This window comes from Hemiscyllium ocellatum, chromosome 3, assembly GCF_020745735.1.
Source record: "Hemiscyllium ocellatum isolate sHemOce1 chromosome 3, sHemOce1.pat.X.cur, whole genome shotgun sequence".
NCBI lineage: Eukaryota > Metazoa > Chordata > Chondrichthyes > Orectolobiformes > Hemiscylliidae > Hemiscyllium > Hemiscyllium ocellatum.
In genome coordinates this window covers 7152090-7180076 of record NC_083403.1, presented here as the reverse complement: position 1 = coordinate 7180076, position 27987 = coordinate 7152090, and the positions used below count along the sequence as shown (strand labels likewise).

General features: G+C 52.1%; 1 protein-coding gene across 3 annotated transcripts in view; it reads right to left on the bottom strand.

Moving 5' to 3' along the window:
* Positions 1–14857: 14857 nt before the first annotated feature.
* abcc10 (ATP-binding cassette, sub-family C (CFTR/MRP), member 10) overlaps positions 14858–27987 on the bottom strand; it is a 193418-nt gene continuing 180288 nt past the window's right edge. For all 3 annotated transcript variants that reach the window (XM_060848104.1, XM_060848120.1, XM_060848112.1), the window contains exons 21-22: positions 20305–20417; positions 14858–15570 (exon numbers count right to left, since the gene is read on the bottom strand). In XM_060848104.1, coding sequence (XP_060704087.1) covers positions 15438–15570; positions 20305–20417 — 246 coding nt within the window. In that variant the 3' untranslated portion in view covers positions 14858–15437. The remainder of the gene's footprint in view (positions 15571–20304; positions 20418–27987) is intronic.

The window sequence follows — 27987 nt, the reverse complement described above, 5'->3', positions numbered from 1 at the left end:
CCAGGAAGTTCCTGACACACTTTCGCTTGTTCACGTCGAGCCCGGGCGCCTGGCGCGCAGCGTGGGCCGACCAGTACACTCTTTCAAAGGAGCTCCAGCGGTCGAGCGCCAGTTGGGCTCTATCCCGGCGACTCTGAGTTTCCTCGACAAACTCCCGGAGTTCCTTGAGGGGGATGAGGGGGAGATCGGTGGGGGACACCTGGGACTCAAAAATGTCGCTGGAGACGGACTCTGCGTCATCCCCGGTGTCCACCACTGATCCTGAACCCTCCTCCGGGAGGTCGCCCTCGGTAACCGACCCCTCCCCCATCGAGAGGATGGGGGCTGGTCCAGCACCGCCAACTGGCCTCAAACCTCCAGTGACCCCACCCCCAGGGTCACCAGCAGTACCTTCCTCGGCGCACCCTTTCCCGGAACGCCCCAAGTTCAGGTCATCGGGCGGCAGAGGCTCGGGGCCCCGCTCCTCTCCCGACACCGGGACGCCCGGCTCCTCAGGGAAAAAGGTCCTCCCCCAGGGTCAAGGCCCCCAGAAAAGCAGTCTGGGAGGGAGGAGCGAGGATAACACCTTCCTCGCCTCCACCGGTCGACAATCGGACGGAGGATGGATGGATGGTCTCTCCCCTCCAAGGGCCAGCACCTCCTCCCCAGAGAGACAGGGGGGAATTTATGGGTCTTCCCCTCCCCGCCCGCCTTGGTGGTCATGGGGCCTGAGGTCCCTCCCCCCCAGCCTTTCCTGGAATACGATTGGCTGGGGGAAGACAGGTGGCGTGGCCATGGTGGGGAGGGTCAGCCGTGTCACTTCCTGCCCAGCCCCTGGTTTATCAGGTGATGTCAGGGGCCCAGAGACATGGTCACTGTCGGAGGTAGGGCAGTAGTGGTTCCCCCCAGGTCAGTGCCAGAGGGTGGCTGGATGGGGCAGGGCTTGGGGGCCCCTGGACCAGGTGTTGAAGCCCCAGGGGTTTCTGTAATGGTGCCGGGGTTGGGAGTAGGGTCAGTGGGGCCAGGACCAGGTATGGGTTTGGGGATTCGGGGGTCAGGGTTCCTGCGTTGGGGTGACACTGGCACAGCCGCAGGGGCATTGTTGTGCGGGGAAGGGGGAAGGGGGAAGGGGACTGCATCTTTCTGGGCGTCTTCCATCCTGTTGGATGCTCACCCCCCCCCCCCCCCCCCCCCGCCAGAGGCTGAGGCATTGGGAGCCTCCGGCTTAGCCCCCGGTGCCGGGGCTCGTGGTGTTGACTTCAGGGGAGAGGGAGTGGGTGCGGTGGTGCCAGCCTCCACCATTGGTGTGGGTTGGGCAGCCTTCTGGGTAGGGCAGTTCTTTCTAATATGCCCCACCTTGTGGCACAGGTGGCACTGCATGCCATCTGACCACACTAGCCATGGCCCTACAGCAGGCCTCGATGGTCATGTTGGGATGGGGATAGGCCTTTAGCCCCAGGCGTTTAGTCAGGTGCCTGAAGGGGGTTGCGGTTGCGGCCGGGGTTGGGACAGCCGAGCCTAAGGCAGCGGCTACCCCAGCGTAGGTCCGGCTGGGCCCTGCAAGCTTTGGGCTCGCCATACTCTGTAGGCCCCCGGTGGCAGCGGTGGAGGTGGGCCTCTGGCAGTAGCAGCGGCGGCATTCTTGGGGAGGTGCCCAAGGCCAGTCACCCAAGGCGAGTCCCAGGCAGCGATGGTGGAGACCAGCCTCAGGCAACGGCAGCGGTGGAGGCAGGCCTCGGGCGAGTCCCAGGTAGGCCCTTGGTAACCAGTGGGGGCAGGCCTGTTGGGGTGGGTCCCCAAGGCAAGTCCCAGGCAGCCCCAAAACTGAGTCCCGGGCAGTAGCGGTGGAGGTGGGCCTCAGGTCGCAGTAGTGGTGGAGATTGTGGGGAGGGGCCTCAGGCGAGTCCCAGGCAGCAGTAGTGGAGGCAGGCCTCTGGCGTGTCCCAGGCAGGCCCTCAGTCTCGGTGGTGGAGGCAGACCTGTTGGGGAGGGACTCCCAGGCAAGTCCCAGGCAGTGGAGGTGGGCCTGAGGTCGCAGCAGTGGTGGAGGTTGTGGGAAGGGGCCTCAGGCGAGTCCCAGGCAGCGGTGGTGGAGGCAGGCCCGGGTGGGGTCCCGGAGACCAGCAGTGGGAGTGGGCCCCAGGTCAGCTGAGACACTCACTTGACCTGGGCGAGGCCCTGGACTCAAGGCTCCCACCTCTTTCTATCTCTTTCTCCTTCTTCTGTCGTCGTCTTCTTCTTCTCCCACAGGCACACACTGACACTGGTCCAACTCCTGACAGGGAAAACACCCGAGTGGCCAGTGACAAGCAGTGCCCTTCACATCAAAGGGCCAGAATTGGGTGGTATTAAGTTATTAGTGTGGTATCATTGGGTAATATTGGGGGATTGCTGGGGTAGTATTGGGTGATATTGTGTGATTGGTGTGGTATTATTGAGGTAATATTGTGGGATTGTTGGGATAGTATTGGGCGGTATTGTGTTATTAGTGTGGTATTAGTGGGGTATTATTGGAGATCAGAGCTGAAAATGTGTTGCTGGAAAAGCGCAGCAGGTCAGTCAGCATCCAAGGAGCAGGAATCAGATTCCTGAAGAAGGACTCATGCCTCGAAACATCAACTCTCCTGATCCTTGGATGCTGCCTGACCTACTGCGCTTTTCCAGCAACACATTTTCAGCTTATTGGGGATTGTTGGGATAGTATTGGGTGGTATTGAGTTATTAGTGTGGTAATATTGGGGGATTATTTGGATAGTATTGGGTGGTGTTGTGATTGGTGTGGGATTATTGGGGTAATATTGGGGGATTATTTGGATAGTATTGGGTGTTGTGTGATTGGTGTGGGATTATTGGGTAATATTGGGGGATTTTGGGGGTAGAATTGGGTGGTGGTGTGCATTGGGATGATCCAGGCAACGAACTGCCAGTCGCTCCATAACAGTTACATCTGAGAATTCAAACCAAACTCCCAGGAAAGCTCACGTTCATCCCTAATCTGTTAAAAATCTGAGGGATTCGCAGAAAGCCCCTAATTGCCACTACTTAAAGAAAATTAACAATTTATTTTTCTAACAGAAAACTAAACAAAACTATCAACAAGTTCAAGCCCCCTTTTTCTTCAGTGCTGTCAGTCTGACCGGAACCTGATTAAAATAAGCTGTTAGAAGAACAGACTTCTGAGACATGAGCGTAAGATAACCTCAGTTACTCCCAGCTCTATCTACTCCACCGAGGGCAACCGCCCCACCCAGTCAGCCCACTCGGTCGGCTCTCTGTATACTGTCAGTACATATTACAGGGAAACGGAGAAAGTGCCCTCTAATATCATTGAGGGCTACATGATGGATGGGCCGTTAGGTCTACGGCTCTACAGCAGTTACCCCTCCAACCCTACGGCAGTTACCCCTCCGGCTCTACCGCGGTTACCCCTCCAACCCTGTGGCAGTTACCTCTCTGGCTGTACGGCATTTAACTTTCTGGCTCTCCTGTTTGGTGCTTTTATACCCCCCAACATTGTTCCCGGTTATTGTTCCGATATTATCCCAATGATAAATTCCAGCCCCTTTACTATCCTGTCCATCATTTAGATTAACTGGTTAAATTCTAATTGTTGCCAAAACTGCAACCAATCCTCAGGTATCCCTTTCACAGCCAATTGTTCAATGCCAGTATTTTGGAACAGCTTGTCTCCCAGCATTCCCATTCCCATTCGAGCAGCTGAGCCCATGCTTCCCGGTTTATTTCAATCTGCGGAGACCATGCTTGATTTTAAAGTGGACATTCCTTGTGAAAACTTTGGTGGATTCCAGGAACAGCGTTCCACCTGCAATTATCTCACCAGACCAGTGCCAGAAACATCACTTTGGTTTTTTTCCTTCTCGGTAACAAAATTGCTTGTTCAAGGTCAGAGTTTGACTTAACTTATAATTCTAAGCCTAAAATCATAACAAAATATTTCAACAACAAAGATGTTCCATCACGGGATTCCACACTCATTTCCCCATGTTGTTCCCCACAGATTACTCCAAGTTTCCCCGTGTTGTTCCCTATGTTTCCCTGTTTTTCCCCATGTTGTTCCTTATGTTTTCCGATGTTGATTCCTTTGTTTGTGTTTTTCCCTGTGATGTTCACTTTGTTTCAGCATGTTGTTCTCATTTTCTCTGTTTTTCACCATGACTATCCCTATGTTTCTCTTTGTATTCCCCGTGGTGTTCCCTGTTTCTGTGTTTATTCCCGTGTTGTTCCCTGTTTCTTTTTGTATTGTTTTTCCCAGTTTCTCAGTGTTTTTCCCTGTGTTGTTCCCTATCTTTCTTCTTGTATTCCCTGTGTTGTTCCCTGTTTTCCTGTGTTTTCCCCTATATTTCTGTGTTGTTCCCTGTTTCTGTGTTGTTCCGTTTCTCAGTTTTCCCTGTGTTAGATTAGATTACATACAGTGTGGAATCAGGCCCTTCGGCCCAACAAGTCCACACCGACCCGCAACCCACCCAGACCCCTACATTTACCCCTTTACCTAACACTACGGGCAATTTAGAATGCACATTTTTGGACCGTGGGAGGAAACCCACGCAGACACGGGGAGAATGTGAAAACTCCACACAGACAGTCGCCTGAGGCGGGAATTGAACCCAGGTCTCTGGCGCTGTGAGGCAGCAGTGCTAACCACTGTGCTACCGTGCCATCACTGTGTTGTTTCCCTGTGACATTCCCTGTTTGTGTTTTCCCCCTGTTGTTCCCTATGTTTCTCTGTGTTTATCCCCATATTGTTCCCTGTTTCTGTGTTTTCCCCCTGGTGTTCCCTGTTTGTGTTTTCCCCGTGTTGTTCCCTGATTCTCAGTATTTTCCCCCTGTTCCCTGTTTCTGTGTTTATCCCCATGTTGTTCCCTATGTTCCTCTCTGTTTTTCCCCCGTGTTGTTCCCTTTTTCTCTCTATTTTTCCCGAGTTGTTCCCTCTGTTTCTGTGCATTTTTTCCCCCAAGTTGTTCCCTATGTTTCTCCGTGTTTTCCCCTGTGTTGTTCCCTATGTTTCTCCGTGTTTTCCCCCGTGTTGTTCCCTGTTTCTGTGTTTTTCTGAGGAATTAAGGGCTACGGGGAGAATGTGGGTAAGTGGAGTTGAAATGCCCATCAGCCATGATTGAATGGCGGAGTGGACTCGATGGGCCAAATGGCCTTCCTTCCAATCCTATGTCTTATGATTCCTTGTTTCTGTGTTTTTCCCCATGTTGTTCCTTGTTTCTGTTTATCCCCATGTTGTTCCTTGTTTCTCTGTTTTTCCCGTGTTGTTCCCTGTTTCTCTCATTTTTCCCCGTGTTGTTCCCTTTTCTCTGTTTTTCCCGTGTTATTCGCAATGTTTCTGTGTTTATCCCAGTGTTGTTTTGTTTCTCTCTAATTTTTCCGTGTTGTTCCCTGTTTCTCTGTTTTCCCCATGTTGTTCCCTATGTTTTTGTGTTTTCCCCATGTTGTTCCCTGTTTTTCTGTTTATCCCCGTGTTGTTCCCTATGTTTCTGTGTTTTTCCCCATGTTGTTCCCAATGTTTGTGTTTTCCCTGTGTTCCCAGTTTGTCTATCCCCGAGTTGTTTCCTATTTGTGTTTTTCCCCATGTTGTTCCCTATGTTTCTCAGTATTTTCCCCGTGTTGTTCCCTATATTTCCCTGTGTTTTCCCCATGTTATTCCCTGTTTCTGTGTCTTTCCATGTTGTTCCCTATGTTCCTCTGTGTTTTTCCACGTGTTGTTCCCTGTTTCTCTCTCATTTTGGCTCGTGTTGTTCCCTTTTTCTCTGTTTTTCCCGAGTTGTTCCCTCTGTTTCTGTGCATTTTTTCCCCATGTTGTTCCCTGTTTCTCTCTAATTTGGGACTGTGCTGTTCCCTGTTTCTCTCTAATATTTCCCCGTGTTGTTCCCTTTTCTGTGTTTTCCTCATGTTCCCTGTTTCTCAGTGTTTTTCCCTGCATTGTTCCTTGTTTCTCAGTGTTTATCCCCATGTTGTTCCTGTTTCTCCTTGTTTTTCCTGATGTTCTTCCCTATGTTTGTGTTTTCCCCGTGTTGTTCCCAATGTTTCTTTGTGTTTATCCCCATGTTGTTCCCTGTTTCAGTGTTTTCCCTGCATTGCTCCCTGTTTCTCAGTGTTTTTCCCTATATTTTTCTGTTTCTGTTTTACCCGTGTTGTTCCTTATGTTTGTGTTCTTCCCCCGCATTGTTCCCTGTTTCTGTGTTCTTCCCCCGCATTGTTCCCTGTTTCTGTGTTTTTCCCCGTGTTGTTCCCAATGTTTCTCTGTTTTCCCTGTGTTGTTCCCAGTTTCTCTGTTTATCCCCAAGTTGTTCCCTGTTTCTTTGTTTTTCCCCGTGTTGTTCCCAATGTTTCTGTGTTTTTCCCCGTGTTATTCCCTGTTTCTGTGATTTTGCCCATGGCGTTCCCTGTTTCTGTGTTTTCCCTGTGTTGTTCCCTGTTTCTGTTTTTCCCTATGATGTTCCCTGTTTCAGTGTTTTCCCCGTATTTTTTCCCTATGTTTCTAGGTTTTTTCCCCGTATTGTCCGTATGTTTCTGTGTTTATCCCCGTGTTGTTCCCTGTGTTTGTGTTTTCCTTGTGGTGTTCCCTGTTTCCCTGTGTCTTGCCCATATTGTTCCCTGTTTGTGTTTACCCCATGTTGTTCCCTATTTCTGTGTTATTCCCCATGTTGTTCCCTATGTTTCTGTTTTCCCCGCATTGTTCCCTGTTTCTGTGTATTACCCGTGTTGTTCCCTATGTTTCTATTTTCCACGTGTTTTCCCTATGTTTCTGTGATTTTCCCTATGTTGTTCCCTGTTTCTTTGCGTTTTTCTCCATGTTGTTCCCTGTTTCTGTGTTTATCCCCGTGTTGTTCCCTGTTTTTCTGTGATTTTGTCCATGGCGTTCCCTGTTTGTGTTTTTCCCAGTGTTGTTCCCTATGTTTTTCTGTCTTTCCCTGTGTTGTTCCCTGTTTCTGTGTTTTCTCCGTGTTGTTCCCAATGTTTGTGTTTATCCCAGAGTTGTTCCCTTTTCTCAGTGTTGTTCCCTATATTGTTCTCTGTTTCTGTGTTTTACCCATATTGTTCCCTATGTTTCTGTGTTTTTCCCGTGTTGTTCCCAATGTTTCTTTGTGTTTATCCCCATTTTGTTCCCTGTTTCAGTGTTTTTCCCTATATTTTTCTGTTTGTGTTTTCCCCGTGTTGTTCCCAATATTTGTGTTTATCCCTGAGTTGTTCCCTGTTTCTCTTTAGGAACAACACGGGGAAAAACAATGTTTCTGTGTTTATCCCCATGTTGTTCCCTGTTTCTCTGTGTTCTTCCCGACATTGTTCCCTGTTTCTCAGTGTTTTTCCCTATATTTTTCTGTTTGTGTTTTACCCATGTTGTTCCCTATGTTTGTGTTTTCCCTATGCTGTTCATTATGTTTCTCTGTGATTTACCCTATGTTATTCCCTGTTTCTGTTTATCCCCGAATTGTTCCCTGTTTCTGTGTTTATCCCCGAGTTGTTCCCTGTTTCTGTGTTTTTGCCCGCATTGTTCCGTGTTGTTCCCTGTTTCTGTGTTTATCCCCGTGTTGTTCCCTGTTTGTGTTTTTCCCAGTGTTGTTCCCTATGTTTCTCTGTTTTCCCTGTTCCCTGTTTCTGTTTTTCCCTATGATGTTCCCTGTTTCTCAGTGTTTTCCCGTATTTTTCCCCTTATTGTCCGTATGTTTCTGTTTATCCCTGTGTTTTCCTTGTGTTGTTCCCTGTTTCCGTGTCTTCCCCATATTGTTCCCTGTTTCTCTGTTTACCCCATGTTGTTCCCTATTTCTGTTATTCCCCATTTTGTTCCCTATGTTTTTCTGTTTTCCCTGCATTGTTCCCTGTTTCTCTGTGTATTACCCGTGTTGTTCCCTATGTTTGTTTTTCTCAATGTTGTTCCGTTTGTGTTTTTCCCCGTGTTGTTCCCTGTTTCTCTAATTTTTCCCCGTGTTGTTCCCTGTTTCTCTGTCAATTTTCCATGTTGTTCCCTGATTCTGTGTTTTCTCCATGTTGTTCCCTGTTTATCTCTAATCATTTCCCGTATTGTTCCCTGTTTCTGTGTCTTTCCCCGTGTTCTTCCCTGTTTCTCACTAATCTTTCCCCGAGTTGTTCCCGTTTCCTCATGGTTTTTGCCATGTTGTTCCATTTCCCGTTTTCCCCATGATACACCCTGTGCTTTCCCATGTTTTCCCCCATGTTGTTCCCTATGTTTTTCTGTGTTTTCTCCATGTTGTTCCCTGTTTGTGTTTTCCCTGTGTTGTTCCCTATGTTTTTGTGTTTTTCCACGTGTTGTTCCCTGGTTCTCTGTGTATTACTCGTGTTGTTCCCTGTTTCTGTTTTTCCAGTGTTCCCTGATTCTCTATTTGCCCCGTGTTGTTCCCTATTCCGTGTGTTTTCCCTGTGTTTTCCTCGTGTTGTTCCCTGTTTCTGTATTTTCCCCGTGTGGTTCCCTCGGTTTCTGTGTTTTCCCCATGTTCCCAATGTATTTTTGTTTTTGCCCCGTGTTGGTCCCTATGTTTCTGTGTGTTTTCTCCGTGTTGTTCCCTCTGTTTCTCCATGTTTAGTTCCCTATGTTTTCCCCCTGTTTTTCGCTGTGTAGTTCCATTTCTCACTGTTTTCCCCATGTTGTTCCCTTTGTTTCTCCATGTTTTTTTCTGTGGTGTTCCCAGTTTCTCTCTCATTTTTCCCTGTTGTTCCCGTTTCCTCATGGTTTTTGCCATGTTGTTCCATTTCCCCTGTTTTCCCCATGATACACCCTGTGCTTTCCCATGTTTTTCCCTGTGTTGTTCCTGATGTTGCTCCGTGTTGTTCCATTTCTCTGTTTTGTTCCCCATGTTGTTCACTGTTTCCCCGTGTTTTGCCGTGTTGTTCCCGTATTGAGCCCTGGTCTCCATGTTTTTCCCCGTGATGTTCTGTTTCTTCATGTATTCCCTCCAATGATCCCTGTTTGTCCATGTTTTTTCCCCATGTTGTTCCCTATGTTTCCCCATGTTTTTTCCCATGTTGCTCCGTTTCCCCGTAACTTTCTCCATGTTGTTCCCTATTTCTCCATTTTTTTCCCATATTGTTCCCTATGTCTCCCCTTGTTGCTCCGTTTCCCCATAATTTCCCTGTGTTTTTCCTGTTTTTTCCCCCACGTTGTTCGCTTTTTCTCCATGTTCTTCCTCATGTTGTTCCCTATGTTTAGAACATCGAACATTACAGCGCAGTACAGGCCCTTCGGCCCTCGATGTTGTGCTGACCTGTCATACTACTCTGAAGCCCAGCTATCCTACACTATTTCATGTACGTCCATATGCCTGTCCAATGACGACTTAAACTTGGCGAATCTAGTACCATTGCAGGCAAAGCATTCCATACCCTTACTGCTCTCTGAGTAAGGAAACTACCTCTGTCCTATATCTATCACCCCTCAATTTAAAGCTATGCCCCCTTGTGTTTGCCGTTCCCATATTTGGAAAAAGGCTCTCCCTGTCCACCCTATCTAACCCTCTGATTATCTTGTATGTCTGTATTAAGTCACCTCTCAACCACCTTCTCTCTAACAAAAACAGCCTCAAGTCCCTCAGCCTTTCCTCGTAAGACCTTCCCTCCATACCAGGCAACATCCTGGTAAATCTCCTCTGCACCCTTTCCAAAGCTTCCACATCCTCCTTAGAATGCGGTGACCAGTACTGTACACAATACTCCAAGTGTGGTCGTGCCAGAGTTTTGTACAGCTGCTGCATAACCTCATGGTTCCGGAACTCAATCCCTCTATTAACAAAAGCTAAAACACTGCATGCCTTCTTAACAACCCTGTCAACCTGGGTTTAAAAATATGTTGCTGGAAAAGTGCAGCAGGTCAGGCAGCATCAAAGGAGCAGGAGAATCGATGTTTCAGGCATAAGCCCTTCTTCAGGAATCAACCAGGGTGGCAACTTTCAATGATCTGTGTAGCTGGAATTAAGGGCTACGGGAAGAACGCTGGTAAGTGGAGTTGAAATGCCCATCAGCCATGATTGAATGGCGGAGTGGACTCGATGGGCCGAATGGCCTTACTTCCACTCCTATGTCTTATGGTCTTATGGACACCGCGATCTCTCTGCTCATCTACACTACCAAGAATCTTAGCATTAGCCCAGTAATTTGCAGTCCAGTTACTCTGACCAAAGTTAATCACCTCACGCTTGTCTGCATTAAACTCCATTTGCCACCGCTCAGCCCAGCTCTGCAGCTTACCTATGTCTCTCTGTAACCTACAGCATCCTTCGTCACTATCCACAACTCCACAGACGTAAGTGTCGTCTGCAAATTTACTAACCCACCCTTCTACACCCTCATCCAGGTCATTTATAAAGATGACTAACAGCAGTGGACCCAACACCGACCCTTGCGGTACACCACTGGTAACTGGACTCCAGGATGAACATTTCCCATCAACCACCACCCTCTGTCGTCTTTCAGCAAAAGCCAATTACTGATCCAAACTGCCAAATCTCCCATAATCCCATTCCTCCGCATTTTGTACAATAGCCTACCGTGGGGAACCTTATTGAACGCCTTGCTGAAATCCATATACACCACATCAACCGGTTTACTCTCATCTACCTGTTTGGTCACCTTCTCAAAGAACTCAATAAGGTTTGTGAAGCACAACCTACCCTTCACAAAACCGTGCTGACTATCCCTAATCAAATTATTCTTTTCTAGATGATTATAAATCCTATCTCTTATAACCTTTTCCAACACTTTACCAACAACTGAAGTAAGGCTCACTGGTCTATAATTACCAGGGTTGTCTCCACTCCCCTTCTTGAACAGGGGAACTGCATTTGCTATCCTCCAGTCTTCTGGCACTATTCCTGTAGACAATGATGATTTAAAGAACAATGCCAAAGACTCGGCAATCTCCTCCCTGGCTTCCCAGAGGATCCTCTGATAAATCCCATCCGGCCCAGGGACTTATCTACTTTCACACGCTGCAGGATTTCTAATACCTCTTCCTTTGTACCAATGTAACCTGAATCTCCGTATTCTCCTCAACAACATTGTCATTTTCTAGAGTGAATACTGTCGAAAAATATTCATTAAGTGCTTCCCCTATCTTCTCGCTCCACACACAACTTCCCACTACTATCCTTGATTGGCCCTAATCTTACTCTCGTCATTCTTTTATTCCTGACATACCTATAGAAAGCCTTAGGGTTTACCCTGATCCTATCCGCTAACAACTTCTTATGTCGTCTCCTGGCTCTTCTGAGCTCTCTCTTTAGGTCTTTCCTGGCTGCCTTGTAACCCTCAAGCGCCCTAACTGAGCCTTCACATCTCATCCTAACATAAGCCTTTGTCTTCCTCTTGACCAAAGATTCTACTTCCTTCGTAAACCACGGCTCCCGCACTCTACAGCTTCCTCCCTGCCTGACAGGTACATACTTATCTAGGACACTCAGGAGCTTTTCCTTGAATAAGTAAAAAATGAGGTCTGCAGATGCTGGAGATCACAGCTGCAAATGTGTTGCTGGTCAAAGCACAGCAGGCCAGGCAGCATCTCAGGAATAGAGAATTCGACGTTTCGAGCATAAGCCCTTCATCAGGAATAAGAGAGAGAGAGAGAGAGAGAGAGAGCCAAGCAGGCTAAGATAAAGGGTAGGGAGGAGGGACTAGGGGAGGGGCGATGGAGGTGGGATAGGTGGAAGGAGGTCAAGGTGAGGGTGATAGGCCGGAGTGGGGTGGGGGCGGAGAGGTCAGGAAGAGGATTGCAGGTTAGGAGGGCGGTGCTGAGTTGAGGGAACCGACTGAGACAAGGTGGGGGGAGGGGAAATGAGGAAGCTGGAGAAATCTGAATTCATACCTTGTGGTTGGAGGGTTCCCAGGCGGAAGATGAGGCGCTCCTCCTCCAGCCGTCGTGTTGTTATGTTCTGCCGGTGGAGGAGTCCAAGGACCTGCATGTCCTCGGTGGAGTGGGAGGGAGAGTTAAAGTGTTGAGCCACGGGGTGGTTGGGTTGGTTGGTTCGGCCGCTTACTTGCGGAACGCTTCAGAGAACACCTCCGGGCCGCCCGAACCAACCAACCCAACCACCCCGTGGCTCAACACTTTAACTCCCCCCTCCCACTCCACCGAGGACATGCAGGTCCTTGGACTCCTCCACCGGCAGAACACAACTACACGACGGCTGGAGGAGGAGCGCCTCATCTTCCGCCTGGGAACCCTCCAACCACAAGGTATGAATTCAGATTTCTCCAGTTTCCTCATTTCCCCTCCCCCCACCTTGTCTCAGTCGGTTCCCTCAACTCAGCACCGCCCTCCTAACCTGCAATCCTCTTCCTGACCTCTCCGCCCCCACCCCACTCCAGCCTATCACCCTCACCTTGACCTCCTTCCACCTATCCCACCTCCATCGCCCCTCCCCCTAGTCCCTCCTCCCTACCCTTTATCTTAGCCTGCTTGGCTCTCTCTCTTATTCCTGATGAAGGGCTTATGCTCGAAACGTCGAATTCTCTATTCCTGAGATGCTGCCTTTTCCTTGAATAAGGTCCACATTTCTAATGAGCCTATCTGCTGCAGTTTCCTTCTCCATCCTATGCTTCCTAAATCTTGCCTAATCACATCATAATTGCCTTTCCCCCAACTGTAACTCATACCCAGTGGTATACACCTATCCCTTTCTATCACTAAAGTTTCTGTGTTTTTCTCCCTGTTGTTCCCAATGTTTCCCTTAGTTTTTCCCTGTGTTTTTCTCTGTTTCTCCATGCTCTGTATTGTTACCTATATCTCCCCATGTTTTTCCCTGTATTGTTCCCTGTTTCTCCATGTCTTTCCCCATGATATTCCCTATGTTTGTGTTTTTCCATTTTATTCCCTATATTTCCCTGTGTTTCTCCCGACACATTTCCTGAGAGGAGTTAAGTCAGAATGGCTCTTGTTGACAAACTGCAATGAAACACAGAATTGGGTTTTCTTTTTAGAAACGGAACCACCAGCCAGAGAATGTCACCCTGACAGGCCCGGAATTTATTCATACAGGACCGAGGTATTCTTGGCTAAATCACCACCAAACCCAGCTCATCATGTTCCAGAGAGACAGACATGCCAGCACAATGAGCAGCACAACCAATACACACATAGGGAACAACACAGGGGGAAACATAGGAACAAACACAGGAAAAAGCACAGAGAAACAGGGAACATCATGGGAAAAACACAGAAAAACATAGGGAACAACACGGGGAAAAAATTAGGGAGAAACAAGGAACAAGATGGGGAAAAACACGGAGAAACATAGGGAACAATATGGGGAAAACACAGAAACAGGGAACATCATGGGAAAAATCACAGGGAAAACATAGAAACATCAGGAATAAAACAGGGAAAACACAAACATAGGAAACAGCACTGGGAAAATACAGGGAAACAACGGGAACAACACCGGGAAAATACAGAGAAACAGGGAACAACAGAGGGAGAAACAGAAAAACACTGGATAAACACGGAGAAACAGGGAACAACACGTGGAAAACACAGAGAAACACGGGGAAAAATATGAGAAACCATAGAGCAAAACAAGGGGGAAAACACAGAAAAACAGGGAATAACAGACTCATCGAATACGTTGACATGTTCATCCATAGTCTCAGACAGCAAGTACGCTCAGTGAGAGATCAGGAAATACGAACAGGCAGAATGATGGGCAGGCAATGGGAAACTCAGAGCCAGTCCGACAGCTATGCAGTGGGAAAGAACACATCCAGAGAAATGTTCATCAGCATCAAGGAGAAAGCAAAACGAAACATGAGGCAAAGCTGAAAACAAGAGGAAATATAATAGGGACAGAACAGAAACAAACCGTGCAGAACAGTGGGGAACGGGACAGGGACCGAGGGGGAATACGAAACCGTGCAGAACAGTGGGGAACGGGACGGGGACCGAGGGGGAATACGAAACCGTGCAGAACAGTGGGGAACGGGACGGGGACCGAGGGGGAATACGAAACCGTGCAGAACAGTGGGGAACGGGACGGGGACCGAGGGGGAATACGAAACCGTGCAGAACAGTGGGGAACGGGACGGGGACCGAGGGGGAATACGAAACCGTGCAGAACAGTGGGGAACGGGACGGGGACCGAGGGGGAATACGAAACCGTGCAGAACAGTGGGGAACGGGACGGGGACCGAGGGGGAATACGAAACCGTGCAGAACAGTGGGGAACGGGACGGGGACCGAGGGGGAATACGAAACCGTGCAGAACAGTGGGGAACGGGACGGGGACCGAGGGGGAATACGAAACCGTGCAGAACAGTGGGGAACGGGACACGGACCGAGGGGGAATACGAAACCGTGCAGAACAGTGGGGAACGGGACGGGGACCGAGGGGGAATACGAAACCGTGCAGAACAGTGGGGAACGGGACGGGGACCGAGGGGGAATACGAAACCGTGCAGAACAGTGGGGAACGGGACGGGGACCGAGGGGGAATACGAAACCGTGCAGAACAGTGGGGAACGGGACGGGGACCGAGGGGGAATACGAAACCGTGCAGAACAGTGGGGAACGGGACGGGGACCGAGGGGGAATACGAAACCGTGCAGAACAGTGGGGAACGGGACACGGACCGAGGGGGAATACGAAACCGTGCAGAACAGTGGGGAACGGGACGGGGACCGAGGGGGAATACGAAACCGTGCAGAACAGTGGGGAACGGGACGGGGACCGAGGGGGAATACGAAACCGTGCAGAACAGTGGGGAACGGGACGGGGACCGAGGGGGAATACGAAACCGTGCAGAACAGTGGGGAACGGGACGGGGACCGAGGGGGAATACGAAACCGTGCAGAACAGTGGGGAACGGGACACGGACCGAGGGGGAATACGAAACCGTGCAGAACAGTGGGGAACGGGACGGGGACCGAGGGGGAATACGAAACCGTGCAGAACAGTGGGGAACGGGACGGGGACCGAGGGGGAATACGAAACCGTGCAGAACAGTGGGGAACGGGACGGGGACCGAGGGGGAATACGAAACCGTGCAGAACAGTGGGGAACGGGACACGGACCGAGGGGGAATACGAAACCGTGCAGAACAGTGGGGAACGGGACACGGACCGAGGGGGAATATTAATTTGGATGTTTTCGGGTATGAGCTCGTGTCCGAGTGAAGGAAGCAGATTGATTGGTGTGGAGCACGATTTATTGAAGCAGTGAGATCTGGGTTCGTTCCTGGATAGAGAATTCCGGAACTGAGCTGAGAAGCACCGATCGACCCTAACCAAGCCAACTAACGGAGAAACATCCATTTCTAATCATTAAACATTCGGAAATTGTGACATTTCATTTTCCTTGTTGTGTTGTAAGGTGTAAGGTGCTGAGCGCTTTTTGGATCCCAAACGGTCCAAGTGAAGTTTTGAGCATATGCAATCAGCCCCGAGGTTCCGTCCCCTTGGCAACCTGCCTGCTTGGGACTGCCATCTTGCTGTCACTATGTTGGCGCCTTTAAGATATTGTAGAAGAAGGAGTCCTGGTTCTGAGACAGAACGGCTGGGGAGTCAAACTCCTTCACTTTGCCAGCATCCAACACCAGTACGCGGTGTGAATCCATGATTGTGTTTAACCTTGGACAGACAGAATGAAAGGCAGCATCAACAAAGGGCCCCAAGAGAAGGAAGGCCTCCTCCCACCAGCAGGAATACAGCTGTCTGTGCCATGGCGTCTCAGTCTGAGGGAACAGGCAGGAGGCTGGGAGAACACAGCAAGCCAGCTAGCAACAAGAGGGCACAGGGAGCCGGAGAGGCTGGCACCGGGGGTGGGGGTGATGAAGAGGGAGAAGGTATCACCAAGGTGAGGGGAGGGGGCGAGACAGAGGGGTGTCACGGCTGGGGGGGGGAGAGGGAGAGGGTATCACGGGGGGGGGAGGGGAAGAGGGTGTCACGGGAGGCAGAGGGAGAGGGTGTCACAGAGGGGAGACGGGGAGGGTGTCACAAGGGGAGGGAGAGGGAGAGGGTGTCACAAGGGGAGGGAGAGGATGTCACAGGGGGGAGGGAGAGGAAAATGGTGTCACGGGAGGGGGAGAGAGAGGGTGTCATGGTGCGGGGGAGGGAGAGGGAGAGTTTGTCACAGGTGGGAGGGAGAGGGAGAGAGTGTCACCGGGGGGAGAGGGAGAGAGTGTCACCGGGGGGAGAGGGAGAGAGTGTCACGGGGGGGAGAGGGAGAGGGAGAGGGTGTCACGGGGGGGAGAGGGAGAGGGTGTCACGGGGGGGAGAGGGAGAGGGTGTCACGGGGGGAGGGAGAGGGTGTCACGGGGGGAGGGAGAGGGTGTCACGGGGGGAGGGAGAGGGTGTCACGGGGGGGGGGAGAGGGAGAGGGTGTCACGGGGGGGAGAGGGAGAGGGTGTCACGGGGGGAGAGGGAGAGGGTGTCACGGGGGGAGAGGGAGAGGGTGTCACGGGGAGAGGGAGAGGGAGAGGGAGAGGGTGTCACGGGGAGAGGGAGAGGGTGTCACGGGGGGAGGGAGAGGGTGTCACGGGGGGAGGGAGAGGGTGTCACGGGGGGAGAGGGAGAGGGTGTCACGGGGGGAGAGGGAGAGGGTGTCACGGGGGGAGAGGGAGAGGGTGTCACGGGGAGGGGGAGGGGGGAGAGGGAGAGGGAGAGGGTGTCACGGGGAGAGGGAGAGGGTGTCACGGGGGGAGGGAGAGGGTGTCACGGGGAGAGGGTGTCACGGGGAGAGGGAGAGGGAGAGGGAGAGGGTGTCACGGGGAGAGGGAGAGGGAGAGGGAGAGGGTGTCACGGGGGGAGGGAGAGGGAGAGGGTGTCAGTGTGGGAGGGAGAGGGTGTCAGTGTGGGAGGGAGAGGGTGTCAGTGTGGGAGGGAGAGGGTGTCAGTGTGGGAGGGAGAGGGTGTCAGTGGGGGAGGGAGAGGGTGTCACGGGGGGAGGGGGAGAGGGTGTCACGGGGGAGAGGGAGAGGGAGAGGGTGTCACGGGGGAGAGGGAGAGGGAGAGGGTGTCACGGGGGAGAGGGAGAGGGTGTCACGGGGGAGAGGGAGAGGGTGTCACGGGGGAGAGGGAGAGGGAGAGGGAGAGGGAGAGGGTGTCACGGGGGAGAGGGAGAGGGAGAGGGAGAGGGAGAGGGTGTCACGGGGGTGGAGAGGGAGAGGGTGTCATGGGGGGAGTGGGATCTCCCCCCTCCTGCCACCTTCCTGTCTCCTTTGAATGGCAGCTCCTGCAGTTTCCTGCCTGTCCACACAAACCCCTCTCCCCCTCAGCATTGATGTTTCTCAGAGAATCCAAACCAGACAGCTACAGGCCATTTGGCCCATTCAGTCAACAACAAGCCTCCAATCAGCCTCACCACATTGGCTAACCCCCCTACAGTATGGCCAGGCCAGCTGGCCTGCACCCAGGGAGAATGTACAAACCCCCACAGAAACACTCACCCTGAGGCGACAAACAAAACCAGGTCCCTGGCCCTCTGGGGTAGCACTGCCACCCTCACTGAGCCGACCGTTTGTTTGGGAAAGGAGAATTCCCTGGAAGCCCAGCCCGGCCCGGCGCGGCCCAGCGCGGTGCCGAGGAGCCTCAGACAGCAGCATGTGCTGTAGGAGGTGCTGCTCCACTCCCCAGCACCACAACCTCACAGCTGCAAACCAACCCCCAATGTCCCCCTAAACAACCCCCCCAATCCCTCACCTCCTCTCCCCCTCACTGCCCCGCCTCCTCTCTCCCCCTCACTGTCCCGCCTCCTCTCTCCCCTCACTGCCCCGCCTCCTCTCTCCCCTCACTGCCCCGCCTCCTCTCTCCCCCTCACTGCCCCGCCTCCTCTCTCCCCCTCACTGCCCCGCCTCCTCTCTCCCCTCACTGCCCCGCCTCCTCTCTCCCCCTCACAGCCCCGCCTCCTCTCTCCCCCTCACAGCCCCGCCTCCTCCCTCCCCCTCACTGCCCCGCCTCCTCTCTCCCCTCACTGCCCCGCCTCCTCTCTCCCCTCACTGCCCCGCCTCCTCTCTCCCCTCACTGCCCCGCCTCCTCTCTCCCCTCACTGCCCCGCCTCCTCTCTCCCCTCACTGCCCCGCCTCCTCTCTCCCCTCACTGCCCCGCCTCCTCTCTCACTGCCCCGCCTCCTCTCTCCCCCTCACTGCCCCACCCCCTCCCCCTCACAGCCCCGCCTCCTCTCTCCCCCTCACTGCCCCGCCTCCTCTCTCCCCTCACTGCCCCGCCTCCTCTCTCCCCCTCACAGCCCCGCCTCCTCTCTCCCCCTCACTGCCCCGCCTCCTCTCCCCCTCACTGCCCCGCCTCCTCTCTCCCCCTCACTGCCCCGCCTCCTCTCTCCCCTCACTGCCCCGCCTCCTCTCTCCCCCTCACTGCCCCACCCCCTCCCCCTCACAGCCCCGCCTCCTCTCTCCCCCTCACTGCCCCGCCTCCTCTCTCCCCTCACTGCCCCGCCTCCTCTCTCCCCCTCACTGCCCCGCCTCCTCTCTCCCCCTCACAGCCCCGCCTCCTCTCTCCCCTCACAGCCCCGCCTCCTCTCTCCCCCTCACTGCCCCGCCTCCTCCCTCCCCCTCACTGCCCCGCCTCCTCTCTCCCCCTCACTGCCCCGCCTCCTCTCTCCCCCTCACTGCCCCGCCTCCTCTCTCCCCCTCACAGCCCCGCCTCCTCTCTCCCCCTCACTGCCCCGCCTCCTCCCTCCCCCTCACTGCCCCGCCTCCTCTCTCCCCTCACTGCCCCGCCTCCTCTCTCCCCTCACTGCCCCGCCTCCTCTCTCCCCCTCACTGCCCCGCCTCCTCTCTCCCCCTCACTGCCCCGCCTCCTCTCTCCCCCTCACTGCCCCGCCTCCTCTCTCCCCCTCACTGCCCCGCCTCCTCTCCCCCTCACTGCCCCGCCTCCTCTCCCCCTCACTGCCCCGCCTCCTTTCTCCCCCTCACTGCCCCGCCTCCTCTCTCCCCTCACTGCCCCGCCTCCTCTCTCCCCCTCACTGCCCCACCCCCTCCCCCTCACAGCCCCGCCTCCTCCCTCCCCCTCACTGCCCCGCCTCCTCTCCCCTCACTGCCCCGCCTCCTCTCTCCCCCTCACAGCCCCGCCTCCTCTCTCCCCCTCACAGCCCCGCCTCCTCTCTCCCCCTCACTGCCCCGCCTCCTCTCTCCCCCTCACTGCCCCGCCTCCTCTCTCCCCCTCACTGCCCCGCCTCCTCTCTCCCCCTCACAGCCCCGCCTCCTCTCTCCCCCTCACAGCCCCGCCTCCTCTCTCCCCCTCACTGCCCCGCCTCCTCTCTCCCCCTCACAGCCCCGCCTCCTCTCTCCCCCTCACTGCCCCGCCTCCTCTCTCCCCCTCACTGCCCCGCCTCCTCTCTCCCCCTCACTGTCCCGCCTCCTCTCTCCCCCTCACAGCCCCGCCTCCTCTCTCCCCCGCCTCCTCTCTCCCCCTCACAGCCCCGCCTCCTCTCTCCTCCCACTCCCCCGCCTCCGCTTTCCTCGTAGCCCTCACACTCCTCACCGCTGGAGTCCCCCATTTCGTCTCCCCTCATCCTCGCCCCCAAACTCCCTGCTCCACCACCCCCTCTCCCCGTGCCCCCTCTCCCCCGTTCCGCCCACTACCCCCTCTCCCCCCGCTCCCCCGTTCTCCTGCTCCCCCTCTCGCCCCTTTCCCCCTGTTCCCCCCACCCTCTCTCCCCCTCCCCCTCCCCCCCTCACCCATTCTCCTGCTCCCCCTCTCCCTGCGTTCCCCGCTCCCCGTGTTCCCCCCTCCCCATGTTCCCCCCTCCCCATGTTCCCCCTCTCGCCTGTTCCCCCACTCCCTATCCCAGCATTCCACCGCTCCACTGCCCCCCTCTCCCCCGACTCCCTCTCTCCCACCTCCTTCCCACCCACCACCCCTACTCCCGCACTCCCCCCCCCTCCCTCCCCACTCCTCTGTGTTTCCCTCCCCGTATGAGTGTGGTGTGTACTGCCCAGCCCATTATGGAAGGCAGCCTCCCATCCCTGAACTCCATCTACACGGCTCGCTGCTGTGGAAACGCTGCTACATCATCAAAGGGCCCTCCCACCCCGGTCATGATCAGGCAGAAGATCCCGAAACCTCCAAACATTCCCCAGCAGGTTTGGGAACAGCCTCTTCCCGCTTGTTCTTGGACTGATGAATGCAGTCTCTCACCTCAAATAGTCTTTCTTGTACACTCTGTGCACCGCTACCTGCCTCTGTCTGTCCTTGCTCACCATGGTCTGCCCTGTACTGTTTGTAAACCAAGCTTTTCACTATCCTTCAGTACAAGTGACAAGAAATCAATCAATGGCCACTCCCTTGTTCTCTCACTAATCTGCCACCCCTCCCACCAATCTCTTCCTACTGTTGTGAAGGAGTTACCTGTGGGCTATTGTCAGAACTGTTTTGTCTGCGAATTGTTCTCGTATAGTCTTCTGCAGCAGTTGGTCTGTTTTCTGGTCCACGCTGGCTGTTGCTTCATCAATACACAGAATCTGCAAATAAAAGAGAAAGTTATATGGACCAGAGGCAAAGTGCAGCGTCCATTCCCCACAGTGACAAGGCTGAGGACACTGATCCAACTGAGCAGCTGATAGTACAGACAGGAGCGTGACAATTCCCTGATGAAGGAGCGGTGCTCTGAAAGTTCGTGTGCTTCCAATTAAAGCCGGTGTTGTCGGAGTTGTGAGTTGTCTGATGGTGTGTCATCACGTGGCCGACCGGCGGATTATCAACCTCCAAATGGTTCCAATTGGCCCAGAGCAGGTGGGGAGAGGAAGTGGCTCTGAACAGCCAGCCCCAACACAGTCAATCACTCCATCCACCATGTCAGGCCATGGGGTCTGTAGCCAGCCAGGCTCCTCAGTGCAACGGACTATCGAAAAGGTTAACACGATTCAAGGATCTGACAGGTTCACTTGCTCTTATATGTGGAAAAGCAAGAACACATAAATCTCAAAGATAGGAACGGGGGGAGGCCATTTGGCCCTTCTAGCCTGCTCTGCCATTCATCACAATAGCCTAATCCGACTTTCTCTCCATAACCTTTGATCCCATTTACCCCGAATAGTATATCTAGCCATCTCTTAAATACAATGTTTTGGCATCAACTACTTCCTGTGGTAATGAATTCCACAGGCTCACCACTCTCTGGTTAAAGAAATGAGTCCATGTGTATTTTTTCAAAACAACTCACCTTGACTCACAAATCCATCCTGATCATGTCACCCGATACACCCCTTCATTTGGAGGTGGTCAGATCAGAGCCTTGCTATGTGCAGCACAATCGCCAGAGGGCGCTCTTACTTCAGTTCCTTGGGATGTGGATGGCCATTCAGATCCAACCACATCGCTGTGGGTCTGAAGACCAGAGAGGGCTGGCAGAGTTCCTCCACTCCTTCTGGGCACATGGGCATTACTGGCTGGGCCAGCATTTATTGCTCAATTCCAAGTGCCCTTGAGAAGGTGGTGATGTGCTGCCGACTTGACCCACAGGTTTAGCGGCACTCACAATGCTGTGAGCAAGGGGATTCCAGGATTTTGACCCAGTGACAGTGAAGGAATGGCAAACATTTCCGAGTCAGGATGGGGAGTGGCTTGGAGGCAAATTGCAGGTCGAGGGGGTCCCACGTATCTGCCACCCTGGCCCTTGTAGATAGTTTGGAAGGTGCTGGCTAAGAAGCCTTGGGGAGTTGTCACAGCTTGTAAATGGAACACACTGCTCCCGGGTATTGCTGATGGACAAGGTGGGAGATGGGACACTAATCAAGGGAACGGAGTGGGATCAAGCTTCCTGCTGGATGTGGGAGCTGAAGATAAATGGGGAGTATTCCCTCACACTCCAGACTCAACTCTAACAGAGAGTGGAATCAGGTGGTGGATTGTTTCATTCAGCCTCTGCTCTTGTAGCCATCATGTTAACACAGTGGGTCTCATTCAGTTTCTGGTCAACAGTAACCCACAGCATGGTGACTGTGTAGGACTCAGTATTGCCATGGTGAGATGCTTTCTTGTTGGAGATGGTCATTAGCTGATGTTTGGGTGGCACAGATATCTCTTGGCATTTAGCAGCCAAACCTGAATGTCGTCCAGGTCTAATTTCACCGTGGGCAGCCCGGTGGCACAGTGGTTAGCACTGCTGCCTCACAGCGCCTGAGACCCGGGTTCAATTCCCGCCTCAGGTGACTGACTGTGTGGAGTTTGCACATTCTCCCCGTGTCTGCGTGGGTTTCCTCCGGGTGCTCCGGTTTCCTCCCACAATCCAAAGATGTGCGGGTCAGGTGAATTGGCCATGCTCAATTGCCCGTAGTGTTAGGTAAGGGGTAAATGTAGGGGTATGGGTGGGTTGCGCTTCGGCGGGTTGGTGTGGACTTGTTGGGCCGAAGGGCCTGTTTCCACACTGTTAGTAATCTAATCCATTTGGACATGGACCGGTTCAGGATCTGAGGAGTTGTGAATGATGCTGAACACTGTGTAATCATCATTCCCTTCTGATGGAGGGAAGGTCATTGATGAAGCAGCTGAAGATGGTTGGGCCAAGGACATTGCCCTGAGAGGCTCCTGCAGAGATGTTCTGGAGCTGAGGTAACTGACTTCCAACCATCCCAACTGCCTACCTTTGGACCAGTTTGATCCAGCTTTTCCTGATTCCCACTGACTCCACATTTGTTGAGTTCCTTGATGCCAAAGTCAGATCAAATGCTCCCTCAATGTAAAGGAGTGACCTTTTCACCTCACGGGTGTCCAGGTTTGACCCAAGGCTGGAATGAGGTCAGGAGCTGGCCCTGGTAGAACCCAAACTGGGGGTCACTGAGCAGGTTATTGCTGAGTAGGTGCTGTGTGAGAGCACTGTGGATAACACCTTCCATCACTTTACTGAGAATCGAGAGGAGACTGATGGGGCAGTAATTGGCCGGGTTGGATTTGTCCTGCTTTTAAGTACAGGACATACCTGGGCAATGTTCCATAGTTTTCAGTCCATGTCAGTGTTGTAGCTGTACTGGCAAAGTTTGGGCTCATGGACTGGCAGGTTCGAGAGCACAAGCTTTAAGTGCAATTGCCAGATGATAATTTGGTAAATCCGCCCGTGAGGCTGTGCTCCCTCTCCTGCCTCACCAGCATGAAGACCTGCTGCAGGAAGACACGCAGTGCTGCTCTGAGCTCATGGTTGAGCTCCTATTTGGAGTTGGCGGATTGGTCCATTCTCAAAAACCCAGCAGCCAACCTCAGTGAGTATGCCACCACCATCACAGGCGTCATCAGGAAGTGTGCAGAGGACAATGTGCTGAAACATTAGGCTGAGTGTTCCCCGACTGGAAACCATGGTCAAACCAGGAGATCCACTCCCTACTCACATTCATGTCTGAGGCAATCAACTGAGGTGACCCGGATTTATCCAGGAAATCTAGGTACGACCTTTACAAACACATCAGGGACTCCAAAAACAATACCACACTAAACTAGAGTCACAATTAACCACACAAACCCATGTTGACTGTGGCAAGGCTTACTCAATCTAACCAGCCAGAGAGCCAAGCTGAGCAGAATTGCTGAGAACAGTACACCCCTCCCCGATGAGCTCAATGCATTGGAATGCTTGCTTTGAAGAGAAGGTCAGGGAGATGAGGTCACCAGCCTTGGGAACCTTGGCTGTCCCAACCCCTCAGTCAGTGGCCCAGGCTTCTCGAGGGTAGGCCCACAGTCCGTGACTGGCTCAGCACTCTGATCCTACACAGATCAACTGGATCACTCCTTACTCCCAGCTGCTTCCAGGAGATCACCATCATCCCAATGCCAAAGGAACATCAGGCAACGTATCTTTATGATTACCGCCCAGTGACTCGCACCTTGGTCATTATGAAGTCCTTCCAGAGGTTAATAACAGCTCATATCAGCTCCAGATCCACTCTCAATGTCATCTCTGACCCTACACTCATCACTTAAACATCTGAAAAACAAGGATCACCAACGTCAAACTCCCACTCATCCCACTCTGCCTTCAACATCATGATTCCAACAAAACTCATCTCCAAACTCGGAGACATAGGTCTCTGCTCCCCCCTCTGTAACTGGATCCTCAATTTCCTGACCCTTAGACTGCAATCACTAAGGATAGGCAAGAACACAGCTCCACCATAATCCCCAACACCAGAGCCCCACTATACGTCACATACACTCACAACAGTGTGGCCAAATTCAGCTCAAACTCCATTCACACATTTGCTGATGCCACCACCGTACTGGGTAAGACCTCAAACAAGAAGCAAATAGAGAGCTTAGTGGCAGGGTTTAATGACAGCAATCTCTTCCGCAGTGTCAGCAAAGTGAAGGAGCTGGTCACTGACTTCAGGAAGCAGAGTGGAGGCCATGCCCCTGTCTGGATCAATGGGACTGAGGTGGAGGTGGTTAATTCAGTTCCTCAGACTGAATATCATCAACAATCTGCCGTGGTCTATCCACATTAACACCACGGCCAAGAAAGCACACCAACACCTTGCCTTCCTCAGAAGACGAAGGGAATTTAGCATGCTCACAACGTCACTTACCAATGTTTACAGATATACAACAGCAAGCATCCTATTGAGATGGTTCACAGCTTGGTATGGCAACTGCTCGACAACAAATTACAAAGAGTTGGGAACACAGTCCAGTCCCTCACACAAACCAGCCTTCCTGCCACTGAGCGAAGACAGAACTGGGGACTGCAGATGCTGGAGATTAGAGTCAAGATTGGAGTTGTGCTGGAAAAGCACAGCAGGCCAGGCAGCATCCGAGGAGCAGGAGGAGGACTCCATCTATACTTCCCACGGCCTCGGAACAGCAGACCCCTCCCACCCCGATTACACTCTCTTCCACCTTCTTCCATTGGGCAGGAGATACACAGGTTTGAAAACATGTACCAACAGGTTTACGAGCAGCTTCTTCCACACAGTTATCAGACTTATCAACAGGCCTCTCTTATACTCATCTTCCTCTGCATTCTCTCTGCAGCTGTAACACTATATTCTGCATTCTGTTCGATTTCCCTGATGTACTTCTGCAAGGTTTGATTTGTCTGGTTAGCACGCATACCAAACTTTTCACTGTATCTCAGTACACGTGACAATAATAAATCCAACCTAACAGTGTCAGGGCCTTTGCAGTATCTCGTGCCCCCAGCTCTTGCTTGCTACCATGTGGAGTGTACTGAATTTGCTGAAGACTGGTTTCTGTAATTGAGGAGGAAACCACTCGACAATTCTAACTGAAGGTGGCTGTAAATGTTTTAGCCTTATCCTTTACATTAACGTGCTAGGCCTGTTGTGAAATTGTCCAATACTATGCCCTGGATGTGGCAGGATTGCTGAGTGTAATCTGTTGGGTTCTGAGATGGCTTAGCTCTCTCTCTTCAGAGCTATTGTCTTTTAGCTGTAATCGTCCTTCACTGGGTTAACAGCTCACTTTCAGGCAGATAGAACGTATGGTTGCTGGATGTTCCAGGGTTTAGAGCATTTAAATAGAATAGGAAGGGGGGGATAAAGAGGAGGGGGTGTAGCACTACTAATCAGAGAGGGCATCACAGCTACAGAAGCTTCCATTGTCGAGGAAGGTCTGCCTACCGAGTCAGTATGGGTGGAAATTAGGAACAGCAAGGGAACAGTCACCTCGTTTGGGGTTTACTACAGGCCCCCCCAATAGCAGCAGGGAGATGGAAGAAAGCATAGGTCGGCAGATTTTGGAAAAGTGTGGACGTAGTAAGATTGTTGTAATGGGTGACTTTAACTTTCCCAATATTGATTGGAACCTCCTTCAAGCAGAAGATTTGAATGGAGCTGTTTTTGTGAGGTGTGTTCAGGAGGGTTTCCTAACTCAGTACGTTGACAGGCCGATGAGGGGAGACGCCATTCTAGACTTGGTGCTCGGAAACGAGCTGGGGCAGCTATCAGATCTTGTGGTGGGAGAGCATTTTGGTGATAGTGACCACAACTGCCTCACATTCTACATAGCTATGGAGAAGGAGAGAATAAGGCAAAATGGGAGGATGTTTAATTGTGGAAGAGGAAACTATGATGCGATTAGACATGAGTTAGGAAGCATGGATTGGGAGCAATTGTTCCATGGTAAAGGCACTATAGACATGTGGAGACTGTTTAAGGAACAGTTGTTGTGAGTGATGAATAAATATGTCCCTCTGAGACAGGCAAGAAGGGGTAAGATAAAGGAACATTGGATGACGAGAGCGGTGGAGCTTCTCGTCAAAAGGAAGAAGGTAGCTTACACAAGGTGGAGGAAGCTAGGGTCAAGCTCAGCTCTAAAGGATTACAGGCAGGTGAGGATGGAGCTCAAAAATGGTCTGAGGAGAGCCAGGAGGGGCATGAGAAAGGCTTGGCAGAACGGATTAGGGAGACCACAAAGGCATTTTTCACTTATGTGAGGAATAAGAAAATGGTCAAAGGAAGAGAAGGGCCGATCAGGGATAGCATAGGGAACTTAGGTGTGGAGTCTGAGGAGGTAGGGGAAGCCCTAAATTAGTTTTTTGCTTCTGTCTTTATGAAAGAAACAAACTTTGTAGTGAATGAAACTTTTGAAGAGCAGGTGTGCATGCTGGAATGGATAGAGACAGAGGAAGCTGATGTGCTGAAAATTTGGTCAAACATTAAGATTGACAAGTCGCCAGGCCTGGACCAGATTTGTCCTCGGCTGCTTTGGGAAACGAGAAATGTAATTGCTTCGCTACTTGCGAAGAACTTTGCATCCTTGCTCTCCACTGCAGTTGTACCTGAGGACTGGAGAGAGGCAAAAGGAAATAAGGAAATCCCCGGCAATTATAGACCAGTAAGTCTCACCTCTGTCGTCTGCAAGGTTGGAAAGGATTCTGAGGGATAGGATTTATGACCATCTGGAAGAGCATGGCTTGATTAAATGCAGTCAACACGGCTTTGTGAGGGGCAGGTCATGCCTCACAAAACTTATCGAGTTCTTTGAGGATGTGACTAGAAAAGTTGATGAGGGTCGAGCTGTGGATGTGGTGTATATGGACTTCAGCAAGGCATTTGATAAAGTTCCCCATGGTAGGCTCAATCAGAAGGTCAGGAGGAATGGGATACAGGGGAACTTAGCTGTCTGGATACAGAATTGGCTGGCCAACAGAAGACAGCGAGTGGTAGTAGAAGGAAATTATTCTGCCTGGAAGTCAGTGGTGAGTGGTGTACCACAGGGCTCTGTCCTTGGGCCTCTACTGTTTGTAATTTTTATTAATGACTTGGATGAGGGGATTGAAGGATGGGTCAGCAAGTTTGCAGATGACACAAAGGTTGGAGGTGTCGTTGACAGTATAGAGGGCTGTTGTAGGCTGCAGTGGGACATTGACAGGATGCAGAGATGGGCTGAGAGATGGCAGATGGAGTTCAACCTGGATAAATGCGAGGTGATGCATTTTGGAAGGTCGAATTTGAAAGCTGAGTACAGGATTAAGGATAAGATTCTTGGCAGTGTGGAGGAATAGAGGGATCTTGGGGAGCAAGTACATAGACCCCTTAAAATGGCCACGCAAGTAGACAGGAAAGCATATGCTGTTTTGGCTTTCATTAACTGGGGGATTGAGTTTAAGAGTCATGAGATCTTGTTGCAGCTCTATAAAACTTTGGTTAGACCACACTTGGAATGCTGTCTCCAGTTCTGGTCGCCCTATTATAGGAAAGATGTGGATGCTTTGGAGAGGGTTCAGAGGAGGTTTACCAGGATGCTGCCTGGACTGGAGAGCTTATCTTATGAGGAGAGGTTGACTGAGCTCGGACATTTTTCATTGGAGAAAAGGAGGAGGAGAGGGGACCTAATTGAGGTATACAAGATAATGAGAGGCATAGATAGAGTCGATAGCCAGAGACTATTTCCCAGGGCAGAAATGGCTAACACGAGAGGTCATAGTTTTAAGCTGGTTGGAGGAAAGTATAGAGGAGATGTCAGAGGCGGGTTCTTTACACAGAGAGTTGTGAGAGCATGGAATGCGTTGCCAGCAGCAGTTGTGGAAGCAAGGTCATTGGGGACATTTAAGAGACTGCTGGACATGCATATGGTCACAGAAAT